The sequence below is a fragment of the Pogoniulus pusillus genome, chromosome 26 (assembly GCF_015220805.1).
Source record: "Pogoniulus pusillus isolate bPogPus1 chromosome 26, bPogPus1.pri, whole genome shotgun sequence".
NCBI lineage: Eukaryota > Metazoa > Chordata > Aves > Piciformes > Lybiidae > Pogoniulus > Pogoniulus pusillus.
Window position 1 is genome coordinate 2,268,838 of NC_087289.1, and position 15,121 is coordinate 2,283,958.

Sequence of the window (15,121 nt, forward strand, 5' to 3'; positions counted from 1 at the left end):
GTTTGGCTGACAGAGGGGGTTTGAGTGGCAATCAGAAGGAGGTTGGGTGGCAATGAGAGGGGGTTCAGGTGCCTAGCAGAGGAGCAGTTGGCGGGGGGGGGTGCCAGGTGGCAGTCAGAAGAGGGCTTGGGTGCCTGGCAAAGGGGCTTCAAGTGGCACTCGGAGAGGGAGTTCAGGTGTCAGTTGGAAGGAGTTTGGGTGGCTGTCAGAGGCTGAGAGGGCAGTCCCCATTGTCACAACCCCAGCACCACCCAGGGCCCGAGCAGCTGGGCTGGGGGGCAGTGTTGCTGAGCAGAGCATGGCACAGACTCAGCTGGAGGAGATTGCCAGCAGGATTTCAGACCTGAGCAAGTGGAGAGACATCTTCAGTTTCCACGGGTAAGGTTTTTATCCTGTCCTCCATCACCTCTTTAATTCCAGGTGGGTTTTAACATGTAAGGTTTTATCCTGTCCTCCACCACCTCTTTAATTCCAGGTGGGATTTAACATGTAAGGTTTTATCCTGTCCTCCACCACCTCTTTAATTCCAGGTGGGATTTAACATGTAAGGTTTTATCCTGTCCTCCACCACCTCTTTAATTCCAGGTGGGATTTAACATGTAAGGTTTTATCCTGTCCTCCACCACCTCTTTAATTCCAGGTGGGACTTAACATGTAAGGTTTTATCCTGTCCTCCACCACCTCTTTAATTCCAGGTCGGTTTTTAACATGTAAGGTGTTTGTCCTGTTCTCTATCACCTCTCTAATTCCAAGTGGGCTTTTAACATGTAAGGTTTTATCCTGTCCTCCACCACCTCTTTAATTCCAGGTGGGATTTAACATGTAAGGTTTTATCCTGTCCTCCACCACCTCTCTAATTCCAAGTGGGCTTTTAACATGTAAGGTTTTATCCTGTCCTCCACCACCTCTTTACTTCCAGGTGGGATTTAACATGTAAGGTTTTATCCTGTCCTCTATCACCTCTTCAACTCCAGGTGGGCTTTTAACATGTAAGGGTTTTATCCTATCCTCTATCACCTCTTTCATTTCAGGTGAGTTTTTAACATCACTGTTTACCTTATGGATTGTTACAGAGATAAATTCTCCCTGTGCTCAGCAGCACAGGTAGGTCCCACAGCTTTCACTCCTCCTTTCTTCTGGGCTTCTTTGCTTTCTGGGCTTCTTTGCTCCTCTTCCTCCACCTTTCAGCTATTTTCCCCTGCTCTTTGGGTTTCATTTCTATTTTTGTTTTGCCTTTTCAGCTGGGAAATCAGCAATGCAACTGCCCAGGTAACTGCTTCTCCAAGAGGGGACACTCAGGTGGGTTTTTTTTTGGTGGGAGTGCCTCACCAGGGAATCACACAGCCCCACATAGCATGGCAGAGAGCTTTGCAGGGGGGGTATGTCTTGTCCTCCTCCCTTGAAAGCCACACTTTTTCTTCAGCTGGTTTAAGGGAATGTCTTCCTAGCTTGGATCATTGGCAGAGCTGTCCAACATTAGTTATCTCTGCTGTCTGCAAGTGAGGGCTTGCATGGTCAAGAAAACCGTAACAAACTAAGATCCCTTAAATACAACTATTTGGGCAACCTGCTATGCCCTCTGGGTGGAAAGCACTGAGGTTTGTTCTCTGGGACTCAGGCAAGCACAGCTTCCTACTCGGTGATGGTCATAAGGATGTGTCCATAGTGAGTGAGAAAAGCTGGGAGCCACACACCCCTCAGCACTCCCTGGCCTCTGTTCCCTGCCAGCTCACCACCAGGGCACTCTGCCCACCCCCCGAGCAATACTGGGGCAGGGGGTAACGGAGCACAAGTAGGGCAGCAGCCACAGGGTGATGATGTTCCATCTGCTCTCTCTGTGCAGCCAGGCCAGAGCAGTACAGGTGATGGAGCACCAGCAGCAGGAGAGCCAAGGGCGCTGCAGCCTCCACACCCAGCCTGTGCTGTCCCCACATCCCTCCTGGTCCCCGTGGACACGGGTGGCTGGCCCATCTCGCTGGACATGGCAATGGTGAGCAGGCCTGCTGGAGCAAACTGCCTTCAGTTCTGGGCTCCCCAGCTGAAGAGGGACAGGGATCTGCTGGAGAGGGTCCAAGGGAGGGCTATGAGGATGATGAGGGGACTGGAGCACTGCCTGGTGAGGAGAGGCTGAGGGACCTGGGGCTGCTTAGTCTGGAGAAGACTGAGAGGGGATTTAATAAATGTTTATAACTATCTGAGGGCTGGGGGTCAGGAGGGGGGGACAGGCTCTGCTCACTGCTCCCTGGGATAGGACAAGCAGCAATGGATGGAAGCTGCAGCACAGGAGGTTCCAGCTCAGCACAAGGAGGAACTTCTTGACTGGAAGGGTCCCAGAGCCCTGGCACAGGCTGCCCAGAGAGGTTGTGCAGTCTCCTTCTCTGGAGCCTTTCCAGGCCTGTCTGGATGTGTTCCTGTGTGCCCTGAGCTAGATTGGATGGTCCTGCTCTGGCAGGGGGGTTGGACTCGGTGATCTCCTTGGATCCCCTCCAACCCCTAACATCTGTGATCCTGTGAACTGTAACCTCATCCCCTTCAGCCACAGAGGCTGGGGGGCCCCCCATGCAGGGGGCTGAGGGTGCTGCTGGGCTGAGCAAGGGCTGCAGCTCCCTGCCAGCTGTGACACAAGGATTGGCATCATTCGTTCACCTGGCTGCAGCACAGCCTTAAACTACCTCCTTAAGTGGCAGGTTAAAGGGTAGAGTGCAACATTTCCTGCTGTCCCATACCTACCCAGCAAGCAGCCCCAGGACAGAAGGCAGGAGCTTGGGAGAGCCTGGCAGGGGTTGCCCAGGGAGGTGGTTGAGGCCCCATGGCTGGAGGTGTTTCAGGCCAGGCTGGCTGAGGCTGTGAGCAGCCTGCTCTAGGGTAGGGTGTCCCTGTCCATGGCAGAGGGGTTGGAACTGGCTGCTCCTTGTGGCCCCTTCCAAGCCTGACTGATTCCATGACTGCACTCTGCCCCAGAGACCTGGGTTTGGAGCACTGATGAGGGATGTCCTCTGCACCTGCCTGCAGGAAGTCTTCGCCACAAGCTCAGGCGATTTCAGGGGGTGGTGGCAGAATGGTCTCCAGTGCTGGCCTTACCACCTGTCACCTCCCACACCAAACCAGTCACCTGAGCACAGGCTTAATGGGAAGCTCCAGGGCTTAGAGGTGAGAGCCTGGCCAGGGCCATGTAACTGACCACACCTCCAGAAAAGGTCCAGTGCTGAGGGGATTTAGATGCATTACCATGGCCACGCTCCACCTCATGTGACTCCATCTCCTCCAGCTTGTGCCTCACTTGCACCAATCCCCCACATGAGAGGGAAGAGATTTCTGACAGGCAGAGCAGTGGTGTCCCCTTGGTTGATATAGCTCAGCAAAGACATCATCCACCAAAATGAAATCTGGCTGGCAAGTGTGCTGCAGGTGGAACACAGACGTGGAACTGCTCCCAGAGCTGCTCCCGAGGACCTGCCTTGCCCAGGTCTTCCCTAAAAAGGTGGAGCTACTCAAATTAGCTCAGTGCTGGGGCTGTGAGTGACAGGAGGGGTTGGGTGCTGAGGGAAGTCAGCCACTGGGTTAACCACAGACACCTTTAGGCTTGGGAAGGATGGAGCCTGACTCCTGACAGAGGCTCTTACATGGTGTCAGCACATGCTGGACCTGTACCCCGAGGCCCTTCTGACGCTGGGGTGTGCAGGGAGCTGAACCCAGCCTACCTTCCTCTTCCTCCTGCTCTGCAGGGGCTGAGAAAGCTGCTCTTTGGAAACGTCTCCCACGTCTTCAGCTGCCAGTGGGCCAAGGCACACTTCAGGTTTCACCAGCCCTCCTCAGACCTGGCCTATGGCTTGGAGGCAGACAAGGCAAGTAAATGGCTCAGCACCATCTCCTCAGGCACTCACAGGAGCTGGTGGCTGCCATGTGCCTCAGCAGGGCACCTCTGCACCCCACACTCTGCACCCTGCCCAGCTGAGCCTTCTCCACGGGGCAGGTTTGGAGGTTCCCATTCACAGCCCCACTCCAGAGCTGTCCTGAGCAAAGCTCCAGCTGCCCTGGCAGTGGAGATGCTGAAGTGCCAGGCAGTGGTGAACTGTCCTGGTCCAGCATCACGCTGCAGACACAGACTTTAAATGCCACAGTATTAAACACATCCACAGTGGAGAGAAGCAGCAGGCCCCAGCACATGCCAGGGTCTTCTGGCATCTCCAGGAGATACCCCCAGCACATGCCAGGCCAGGCTTGCTGGCACTCAGGATGTCTTTCTGCTTCCAGGGGGGAACAAGAGCCATCCTGATGGCTGTGCAAGCACACATCATCAGACACCTGCTCTTTGACAGAAACACAGCAGCTACTCACCTGGAGAGGTAAGTGAGGTCCTCCCATGGGGGACACAGAAACTATTTCCTTGCATTCTCTGAGCTAAGGTCAGTGCCAGCCTCCAGGCTAAACCAAACTGGGCCCAAGCTCAGCTCTGCAGCTACTGGTGCAGACCTGCAGGAGGAGAAAGGTTTGGTCTGAGTCCCAGGCAAGGCTTTTCCCCACCAGAACATCTGGTGTCAGAGAATAAACTAGGTTGGAAGAGAGCTCCAAGCTCATCCAGCCCAACCTAGCACCCAGCCCTGCCCAACCAACCAGACCATGGCACTAAGTGCCCCAGCCAGGCTTGGCTTCAACACCTCCAGCCACAGAGACTCCACCACCTCCCTGGGCAGCCCATTCCAATGCCAATCACTCTCTCTGCCAACAACTCCCTCCTAACATTCAGCCTGAACCTGCCCTGGCACAGCTTGAGGCTGTGTCCTCTTGTTCTGTCGCTGGGTGCCTGGCAGCAGAGCCCAACCCCACCTGGCTACAGCCTCCCTGCAGGTAGTTGTAGACAGCAATTCAGGAGCCCAGAACTGGACACAGCACTCCAGGGGTGGCCTGAGCAGTGCTGAGCACAGAGGCAGAAGAACCTCCCTTGTCCTGCTGCCCACACTGCTCCTGAGCCAGCCCAGGATGCCATTGGCTCTGCTGCCCACCTGGGCACTGCTGCCTCCTCTTCAGCTCCTCTCTGCCAGCACCCCCAGGGCCCTCTCTGCCTGGCTGCTCTCAGCCACTCTGTCCCCAGCCTGGAGTGCTGCCTGGGGTTGCTGTGGCCAAAGTGCAGAACTCTGCACTTGGCCTTGTTAGTGGGGCTGGCTCCTTCACCCCACTCCCTGGCACCACAGTTTCAGCTGATGGGCACTGCTGGCTGGCACATCTGCTCACCAGGCTGCTGGCCAGTGCTGGCTCTGGGTGCACTGGCAAAGAGGCAGCAAGGGTCAGCCCTGGTGCCACCCAGCAGCCCCAGCTGGGATGACAGCCCCCATGGCACACACTGCTCCCAGGGTGTGGGAAGCACATCCACACCAGCAGCAACGGAGACGAGTGAAAAGTGGAAACTCCCTGGGTGATGAGCACAGCTTGGCATGAAGCTGCCACCTCCACACACGCCCTCAGGTCTCTGCATGCCCACCGTGGTGCCTGCCCAGTGCCCAGAGCCGACAGATAGCTCGGGCAGGGCGGGAGCAGGTCAGCCTCAGGGCCGGAGGGGAGCTCGCAGCAAGCCCCCAGGAGGCAGCCTTGGCACAGCGCCGCTCCTGTCGCTGCGGCACAGGTTGCAGGGGATCAGCCGGCGGGAGCAAGGCGAGGCGCTGGCGGCAGCCCTGGCGCAGCTGCTGTGGGCAGCAGGAGGCGGAGGCAGAGCCGTGGTCTGCCTGCTCACCGCTGCCGTCCGCTTCGTGCCGCGGGGAGACTACAGAGCTGACAGCTTCACCGAGAGGGTGAGTGGAACAAGCCTGCAGAGAGGACCCTCTCGTGGGCCTCCAGCTTTGAAAGGTGAGAAATGCAAAACCTCAGCAGGGTGTCCCTGAACTTGCAGTGCACCCAGAACGGTGAGCACCCAGGCCCCAGCTGCAGCCTCTGCAACACTGCTGCCTCCTGGCAGAGGCTGTAGGTGAGCCCAGAGGCTGCTGCTGCCTCCCACTAACAGCTGACCTCTCCTGCAAGCAGGGCAAACCAGGTCATGGAAAGCTATTCCTTTTACTCCTCGCACAGAGCTGAGCTCCTTTGGTCTAGGAAGGGGCAGAGCTGATGCTTCCATTCTTCTTTCGTGTGTCTAAATACACTGCTGGGTTTAAGAGCTTGGCTTTCATATCATTGATTCTCCTTTAAACTTCTCTCTGCTCACACCTGCCAGATCCAACTGTTTGAGTTCCCAGAGAAAGCAGCAGCTCAGGAGTTCATCTCTGACCACATCGACAGTGTAAGTGTGGAGTGGATCCTTTGTTCCAAGTTATTTGCAGGCTGGGGCCAGAGTGGCTGAGAGCAGCCAGGCAGAGAGGGAGCTGGGGGTGCTGGGAGAGAGGAGCTGCAGAGGAGGCAGCAGTGCCCAGGTGGGCAGCAGAGCCAATGGCATCCTGGGCTGGCTCAGGAGCAGTGTGGGCAGCAGGACAAGGGAGGTTCTTCTGCCCCTGTGCTCAGCACTGCTCAGGACACCCCTGGAGTGCTGTGTCCAGTTCTGGGCTCCCCAATTCAAGAGAGATGTTGCAGTACTGGAAGGTGTCCACAGGAGGGCGACAAAGCTGTGAGGGGCCTGGAGCAGAGCCCTGTGAGGAGAGGCTGAGGGAGCTGGGGGGGTGCAGCCTGCAGCAGAGGAGGCTCAGGGCAGAGCTCATTGCTGCCTGCAGCTGCCTGCAGGGAGGCTGTGGCCAGCTGGGGTTGGGCTCTGCTGCCAGGCCCCCAGCAACAGAACAGGGGGACACAAGGACAGAACAAGATGACCCAGGGACAGAACAAGAGGACACAGCCTCAAGCTGTGCCAGGGCAGGTTCAGACTGGATGTTAGGAAGTTCTTCCCAGCAAGAGTGATTGGCATTGGAATGGGCTGCCTGGGGAGGTGGCGGAGTCCCCATCCCTGGAGGTGTTTAAGAGGAGGCTGCATGAGGCACTTAGTGGCATGGGTTAGTTAATTAGAAGGTGTTAGGTTGGACTGGATGATCTGGTTTGCAGCCTGGTTAACTCTGTGATTGCCTGCTTACAATTCCTCCCCCATCCAAGCACGGAGCTCTCCAGTCTCTGCTGCAGCAGGCATTAACACAGTCTCTGGGTCATCCCTAGCCTTTCCTGTAGGAAATGATCCTTCTCCCATTGAAATCCCTGCTGTCAGACCCTCGGTCCCACAAACGCTGGGACGAGCAGGGGGCAGCATTTTGTGCATCACTCAAGTAAAATGAACACAAAGCAGTGGTCCTTGCAAGTGAAGCAAGAACCTGAGAGGAGGAGCTCAGCAAGCCCAGCTTAGCCAGCAGCTCCCACTACCTTCTTTCCTTTTATCTGCCTGAACCTGTATCAATAAAAACCACTTACAAAACCTTCCTGAAGCAACACCTTACTTGTCAGGCTCCACATGCTCACCTAAGGCTGCATTTAAGCAGAGGAATTAGTTAAACATCACCTACCTGCCAGCATCCCTCTCCTGTGATGAATCCTTCCCTTGTTTTCCAGTTCAGAGGCAAAGGAAGCCATGGGCTGATCCTGTTTTTGTACAGCTTGCTTTTCTCCAGGACTCTGGAAAGGTAAACTTCATTTATTGAACATTTGCCTCTAGTTTAGCCACATTTCCTCAGCTGATCCCTTCCTTATTGCACTTCAGTGGTCACAGAGGAGCAGCAGCTGTCCCAGGGCAGCCCTGAGGGCTCTTGGGGGGCTGTGGTGCACCCAGAGTAGCCCTGGGGGCTGCAGGAGAGCTGCACTGCACTCTGGAGGCTGTTGGAGGGCTGTGGTGCACCCAGAGCACCTGTGGGCACAGCCAGGAGGACAGCAGAGAGCCAGGAAACCTTCCACCCATCATAAATAACCAGCCCAAGAGTTACCCACTGCAGCCACAGTCAGACTGGCACAGGAAAATCACCAGCAGCTGATTGAAACAGAATTCTACAGGGTGACCTCACTGGCAGTAAGGGCTGAGAGGGTCTTCTTGAGCCCCACATAATCAGATTTGGGTAAGGAGGCTTTGGAAAGGGACTGAGGCTCATTTACAGCACTGTGAAACAGAACTCGCCCCAACAGGATGCTGTGATAGATATTCAGCAAAGCCTGGCCCATGAAGCTCCAAAGCTGCACCTGGACATAACCAAGCCTGGGGGACAGCCTGGCTGGGTCTGAACTGGGCCCTCAATTTGAGTTTAGCAGGGCAGCTCTGAGGTGCAAGAGCTGCAGCTGAGCACGGAGCTGGAGTGCCATGGCAAAGGCACACAGAGGCTCCCTGGGGTCACTCTCTCTTTGCTGCTCCCCCCAGACAGCGACTGGCAGGGATCTCCTGGGCACTGACATCACACTTTGTCACACAGGGTCCAAGAAGATTTAGAGGGCACAGCAAATCCTCTGTTAGAGCTGAGTTTGGGGAGCATCACCTGCACACAGGTAAGGTTAACCTCGCTGCTCAAGCTTCCTTCTTGTATTAGTCCCACATCTGATTTTGGGGGTGGGGGGGTGATAGGAAAAAAGAAATGTCCCCTTTGTTCATCCAGTGAACAGAAGCCTAAGGCCAGAGGAAAATACTTTGCAGGTTTTCAATCCTGAGTCTCTGTTTTAGAAATGGATAATGATGACAAAACCTTACCAATGCTGGCAGCAGGGCTGCAAAGCCACGGAGGGGCCTGGAGCAAAGGCTGAGAGCCTGCAGAAGAGCAGCCCCAGAGGGCACCTGAGCAATGCTCAGCAAGAGCTGAAGGGTAGGGGGCAAGAGGATCTGACCAGGCTCTTCTCTTCTCCCTGGGCACCACTGACAAGGGGCAGTGGGCACAAACTGGAACCCAGGAGGTGCCACCTAAACAGCAGGGTGCTGGAGCCTGAAGCAGGCTGCCCAGGGAGGTTGTGGAGCCTTCTTTTCTGCAGAGATTCCAAACCTCCCCGGGCATTGTGCTACTGGGGAAGCTGTGTGGGTGCCCTGCTTTAGCAGGGGGGGGTGGACTGGATGATGTCCAGAGGTCCCTTCCAACCCCACCGTGCTGGCATGCAGTAGTCCTGTGCCACCCTGCTCAGGACAGGCTCAGAGCTGGGTGTGGGGACAGCCACTGCTTTGTGAAGGGCTTTTGCCATCTCCACACAGGCCATGCTCAGCCTCCTCCTGACGGGCCGGGCAAGCCCACACCAGCTCGATAGCGGCCAGGAGCCAGGTCCCGGTGGCACAGGCAGTGAGGCAGCACGGCGGCAGCGGGCACTGGTGGGCTACCTGCGCTGGAGCAGGGCACAGGCAGAGCCACAGGTGAGAGCAGGCACGGCCCCGGGACAGCCGCGGCTCTGGGGCATGGCAGCCCCCCACAGGCGGTGTCCCCTGCTCTCTGCAGGTGCCCCCCGGGCTGCGGACGCCACAGGTGCCCGTCTGGCTGTGCAGCCTCTGCGGCAGGCACGGGGTCCTCTTCGGCACCAACCGCCTGCTCCTGTCCTGCTGGAGAGCCGAGAGGGTCTTCCACCTGCACTTCTACAGCGGGCAGCAGGAGCAGCCCAAGCCCACGCAGCTGACCATAGGTACACCCTGAGCTGCCCGCGGGGCGAGGTGGGGATGGCACCCAGCGCACACCGAACCGCGCCGGGGCACAGCTGCGGGGGCTGCTCACTCAGCTCAGCGCTCAGCTGCCACCTGCATGTGTGCTGTACAGAGCACCGACCTGCCCTGGAACGTGAGGAGCCTGCTCCGAGCACCAGCACCGAGGGGAGGCTCAGATTGCAGCGAAGGGAGAAGCATTTTCCGCTGAGGGGGCTGAGACTCTGGCCCGAGCTGCTCAAGAGAAGAGGGAGCTGCCCCATCCCTGCAACCATGCCGGGGGCTCTGAGCAGCCTGCGCTAGTTGCAGATGTCCCTGCTGGCTGCAGGGGGGTTGGAATAGATGACCTTGACAGGTCTTTTCCAGCCCAGTCTGTGAGCCTATAGAGAGACACAACCCAAAACCCGGCCTGTGACCGTGTTGGAAGGGCCAGCTCTATTGGGCAGGCAGCCACTGCTGGGAAGAGCCACAGGACTGTTTGCTCTGGAAGCAGTAACCTCTGAGCCCCTACATGAACTGCAGTTTGCTGACACCCCCTGCCCAGCCCACAGCTGGATCCTGCTGTGGTGGTGCAGAACCCTCTTTGGGCTGCATCCTGCCACTGCCTTCTCTTTAATTCAAAATGCAGTGGGCTAGGACAGTTTGGGACCTTCTGCTCTTGCCTGATGGCTCAGAGATTTGAGGGAATCTTGGTACCTTCCCATTCTGGATACCAATACAGTGAGCTGGGACACCTGGGCACTCCCTGACCACACCTGAAGCTCCTGTCACTTGGAAAATGTACCCAAATCCTTTCTTGCCTGGGTCACAGCCAGCTCACAGCACTGAAGGCTGCTGAGACTACGAGACAAGTAGAGCAGCCACAATGAAAGAGCATTGACCATGACCCCATAAATACCCACCCAGAGTGAGGCCCTTGGGGCTCTTCAGGATCACAGCAGCTGTAGCTCACACAATTAACCAGGTTGAAAAAGCAGCTCAAAGCCTCACAGAATTAACCAGGTTGGAAAAGCAGCTCAAAGCCTCACAGAATTAACCAGGTTGGAAAAGCAGCTCAAAGCCTCACAGAATTAACCAGGTTGGAAAAGCAGCTCAAAGCCTCACACAATTAACCAGGTTGGAAAAGCAGCTCAAAGCCTCACACAATTAACCAGGTTGGAAAAGCAGCTCAAAGCCTCACAGAATTAACCAGGTTGGAAAAGCAGCTCAAAGCCTCACACAATTAACCAGGTTGGAAAAGCAGCTCAAAGCCTCACACAATTAACCAGGTTGGAAAAGCAGCTCAAAGCCTCACAGAATTAACCAGGTTGGAAAAGCAGCTCAAAGCTCATCAAGTCCAACCTCACACCTAACCCTTCTAACTAACTAAACCAACCACAGGCACCTCCATAGCAAGACCCCCAGCTTGTAGATGGAGGGAAACAAGAAATCTGGGGCTCTTGCTCACTGGGGAGCTTGGATTTGCTGTCCATCGAGGCTCCCCACAAAGAACCACTAACAACCAGCAGCTCCTGGCACCACCATCTTATAACCACTTGAAACAACCACCACTGGCTGGGGGTCTGTGCACCTCTCACCAGAAAGGGAGAGGAAGAAGTTCTGTCCAGGGAGAGTGGTGAGACACTGGCACAGGTTCCTCAAAGATCACATTCTGTGCTTCTGTGCTCCACAACCTCCCTGAAGCTGTTCAAGGGCAGGCTGGATGAGGTCTTGAGCTACCTGTTCTAGTGGGAGGTGTCCTCCCCCTGTCTCAGCACCTTCCCAGAGCTGGGATGCCTTGCAGGGCAGACTCTGACCATCTCCTGGAGAAGCTGATGTCTGCATTCAGCAGGTACCTGAGGCTAACCTACAGCAATTGCTCTATCACCTCATGACCCCTCACCAGCAAAGGAGGAGGATAGGGCAAAGGAGAGGAGACCCAGGGGCTGAAATGGATTTAATGAAGCAGCCAAACCAACCCAAGGCCAAAGTGAAGTTCATAAAGCCATACTCAGCCCAGTGATGTGCAGCAGTCACAGCAAGCAGAACAGCCCTCAGGAGCAGGGTGATTAGCAAACCCTTCCCAGGCAGGGGGAGAAGGAAGAAAGAGAAGCTGCTCCTTTATACTGAGAGTGGCATTGGTGGGATGGGATGCACCTGTGGCTGGGGCAGCTGCTCTGGCTTCTGCCACTCCCATCTTCAGCTCCTGGCTGACTGGAAACTGCTGGTGGGCTGCAGACCGTGGCTGGCTGGGGTTCCACCCCAGTGAGGGATGACCAGGCTGACAGAGGGAGAGGCTGTCTGCTCCTACAGATACTGGGCACCAACACTGACTGTAATCTGCAGACACCCTAAGCCCAGGCTAACCTCTCTCTCTCTGCATGCCTCTGGGTGTGGTTTCCTTTGAGAACCTGCCTGAGTCCTTCTCTAGACCACTGCATTGGTTGGAACAGATTAGTGATGATTGATTTATCATAGAATGGTTTAGGTTGGAAGAGACCTCAAAGCTCAGCCAGTTCCAACCTCCCTGCCATAGGCAGGGACACCTCCCACTAGAAGAGGCTGCTCCTTTCCCCAGGGTGTTTGCAGTGAGAGCCTAGAGGCCAGCACAGTAAGAGCTTGGTGTGCAGGACCGAGTGGCCAAGACACAGGCTCAGGCTGCGCAGTGTGGCCGCAGAGGAGGATGCACACAGCTGCTCAGAAAAGCCCAAACACATCACAGGGAGCCCACAGCAAACACATCACAGGGAGCCCACAGCTGCTCTGATGGCACCCAAAGTTCCCCAGGCGGGGGCTGCGTGGCACTGGGGACAGCCCCACCAGCCCAGGGGACTGAGTCAGCCCTCCCTGAGCTGCCTCCCGGGGCAGGATGGGCAGCACACCTGCCCCAGTCCAGACAGTTCTGCTTTTAGCCTTCTCTGAAACCTGTGTGAGCAGGGCTGGGCTTTTTAGACAATGTCTAAGCTGCTTTTGCTTTGCAGACACTCATTCACACCACTGGGAAGAGCATCAAGGTGAAGATCCAAGTAGCCCAGGGCAGAGACGTTCACCCATGGAGATGGCCATCAGGACCAAGTGGGCAGGTGCAACTGTCAGCTGGAATGGGACAGAGCCCTTCCTCTGAGGGGCCCAGCGAGACAGAACCTTTCTGAAGCATCAAGCAGGACAGACTCCTCCTTCTGAGGGGTCCCAGCATCTCCCACTCACTGCCAACTCCACCAACACTGTGATCTCCAGGAGAAAATGAGCTCTGCACTGAGCCTCCTCTTCTGCAGGCTGCACACCCCCAGCTCCCACTGCATGTCCTCAGAGGGCTGTGCTCCAGGCCCCTCCACAGCCTTGCTGCCCTTCTCTGGACACCTTGCAGCACGTCAACATTGAATTGGGGAGCCCAGAACTGGACACAGCACTCAAGGTGTGGCCTGAGTAGTGCTGAGTACAGGGGCAGAAGAGCCTCCCCTGTCCTTCCAGCCACACTGTTCCTGATACAGGCCAGCTTGGCTCATCTCACCACCTGGGCACACTGCTGCCTCATCTTCAGCTCTTCTCTGCCAGCACTCCCAGGTCCCTTTCTGCCTGGCTGAAGCATGGACCTGGCCAGGCTGAAGTTGCCCTGCATCCCACACACCAGGGGGGGAAGCACAGCTGGCACACAAGGGCAAAACAAAGTCCTAAAAGCTGCTCCTTGCTGTGAACTCAGTGGCCTGACTCTGAGGTGGCCAAGTCCTGACACCCTGCCGCAGCTGGGCAAGCATGGGCAGGGGGCATCACTCTTTGCTCACATGAACCACTTTTCACTTCCCTTTTTGTAGGCATCACCCAAAAAAAGACCCATTAGTCATACCCAAATGTGTGTTGCTAGTGACAACTGTACTGAGAACAATAAACCTTTCTGCAAGTGATCCAGCAGTTTGGTTTAAACTATTTCAACTCAAAAAGAAGAGGAAACAAAAAAAGAAGTGCTCATGACCAGCCTTTGATTGAGCCTGGTTGGGCTGAGGAGCTCACTGCTTGGCAAGCTAATATGGGGTCTGCACTTGTCCTTCTCCTCTCCTTCCTCAACTTCTGCCCAATTAAGAGCTCCCTCAAGCAAGTCAGTTAGAATGGGTGATGCTCCAGGCAGCAGGAGCTTCCCAGGCAGCAGGGGTTTCAGGTGGGGTTAGGGAGCACTCAGGTGTCTCAGCTCACTGTACCCTACCCAGGACAAGAAGTACCAGATGTCCAAACTCGTTGCATTTGTAGCCAAAACACCAAGATGACGTTGTCTGGTCCTGGCATCACATCACAGCCCAGGGGACCTGCACCACCACGGTGGTGGAGCTGAGCAGATGAAAGTGGAGAGGAGCCCAGGCTAAAGCAGGGGTCTTGCAAGCAGATGTGGTGAGACAGCACTTAAGTGGGGAATACCAGCATCTGCTTATGCAAATCATGAATTAATAATGTATGAGTGAAAGTGTGCAGTAAATGCTAACGAGGCTCAGCCGCCCAGCACAGCGTGGCACAACCCAGGGCACTGTGTGCTGTGTATCAGCTAAATGAGTCATTATGGAGAGAAAAGACCAGCCCGGAGCTGCCTGCTGCTGGGAGGTGGCAGAGCCAGCCCTTCCTCTTGCTCCCAACAACCTGTGGGGATGGGCAGTGTGCCTGTCCCTGCCTGCACCCACTGGCTCTGCAGAGGGGCCCCAGGGCTGTGGGGTCTGAACTAGCCTGTGGCTCTGCCATGACCCCACTGCTGACTCTGGTCACCAGCACGAGCAAGGGGGCAGGGTGCCAGAAGCAGAGACCCCCACCCCTTCAGCCACACCCTGGCCTTTGCTCCCCACCCACCACTGCTCCCCATCCCGTGCACAGAATAGGTGCAGCAAAGACCCATCTGACCGTGAGCAAGGAGGAAGAAGAGGAAGCAAGCTGCAGCAGACTGCAGGAGCACAGCCCCCGCCTCCCTCGGCTCCCAGCCTCTGCCCCCACGTCTTCATCTCTTTTTATAACCTTCTTGCAGTACAGGGCTAAATTTAAGCTGCTAATTTCCCTCGCAGAGAACAAAGCCCTTGCTCAGTTCTGCGAGGTACCGTCATGCTCAGGGTTGCTTTAAAAATAAGAAGCAACGATGACACAACCTGGCTATTTGTCAGACTTGTCTGAACCCCCCTCAGTTCTGGCACCTCAGACAGCTCTGTCCTTGTGGCAGGGACGGCAGCTACACATTTTCGCTTCTAGCCTGGAAATGCCTCTGTAGAAGCAGAACAAACGCTGCCAAACCCCACAGATACACGGGAAGGTTGCACCCTGAAACAGAGGGACATCTGGGGGCATCAGAGGGTTGCCTGGCAGGGAACGCGGGCAATAAACACAAGCGAAGCTCATGTGGTGCTCTGCCCCCCAGCAGCAGTCATCCCGAGAAGGACACGAGCGGCAGAGCTCTGGCAGCTCCCGGGCATGCTGCCGGGCTTCACCCCCACGGGAGTCAGGCAGGCAGGCAGGGAGAAGCGGCTCAGCTGCGGGGAAACTCGGCCACACGCTGCCTCTGCAGATAAACTACCGCAAAACTTTGCTGGCAGGGAGAGAAGGTGCCAGCTCTTCTTTCCCGTGGGG

At 56.2% G+C, this 15,121-nt stretch overlaps 1 protein-coding gene across 1 annotated transcript; it reads left to right on the top strand.

The window, feature by feature from the left end:
* Positions 1-148: 148 nt before the first annotated feature.
* On the top strand, positions 149-13,422 carry MINDY4B (MINDY family member 4B). The gene is made up of 13 exons (XM_064165774.1): positions 149-378; positions 1,242-1,379; positions 1,675-1,990; positions 3,726-3,845; positions 4,255-4,346; positions 5,621-5,786; positions 6,203-6,268; positions 7,510-7,580; positions 8,355-8,427; positions 9,116-9,271; positions 9,354-9,534; positions 11,362-11,381; positions 12,511-13,422. The coding sequence occupies exons 1-13, from the start codon at positions 299-301 to the stop codon at positions 12,679-12,681; spliced, it is 1,650 nt and encodes a 549-aa protein (XP_064021844.1). The 5' UTR covers positions 149-298; the 3' UTR covers positions 12,682-13,422.
* The last annotated feature ends 1,699 nt before the right edge of the window (positions 13,423-15,121 follow it).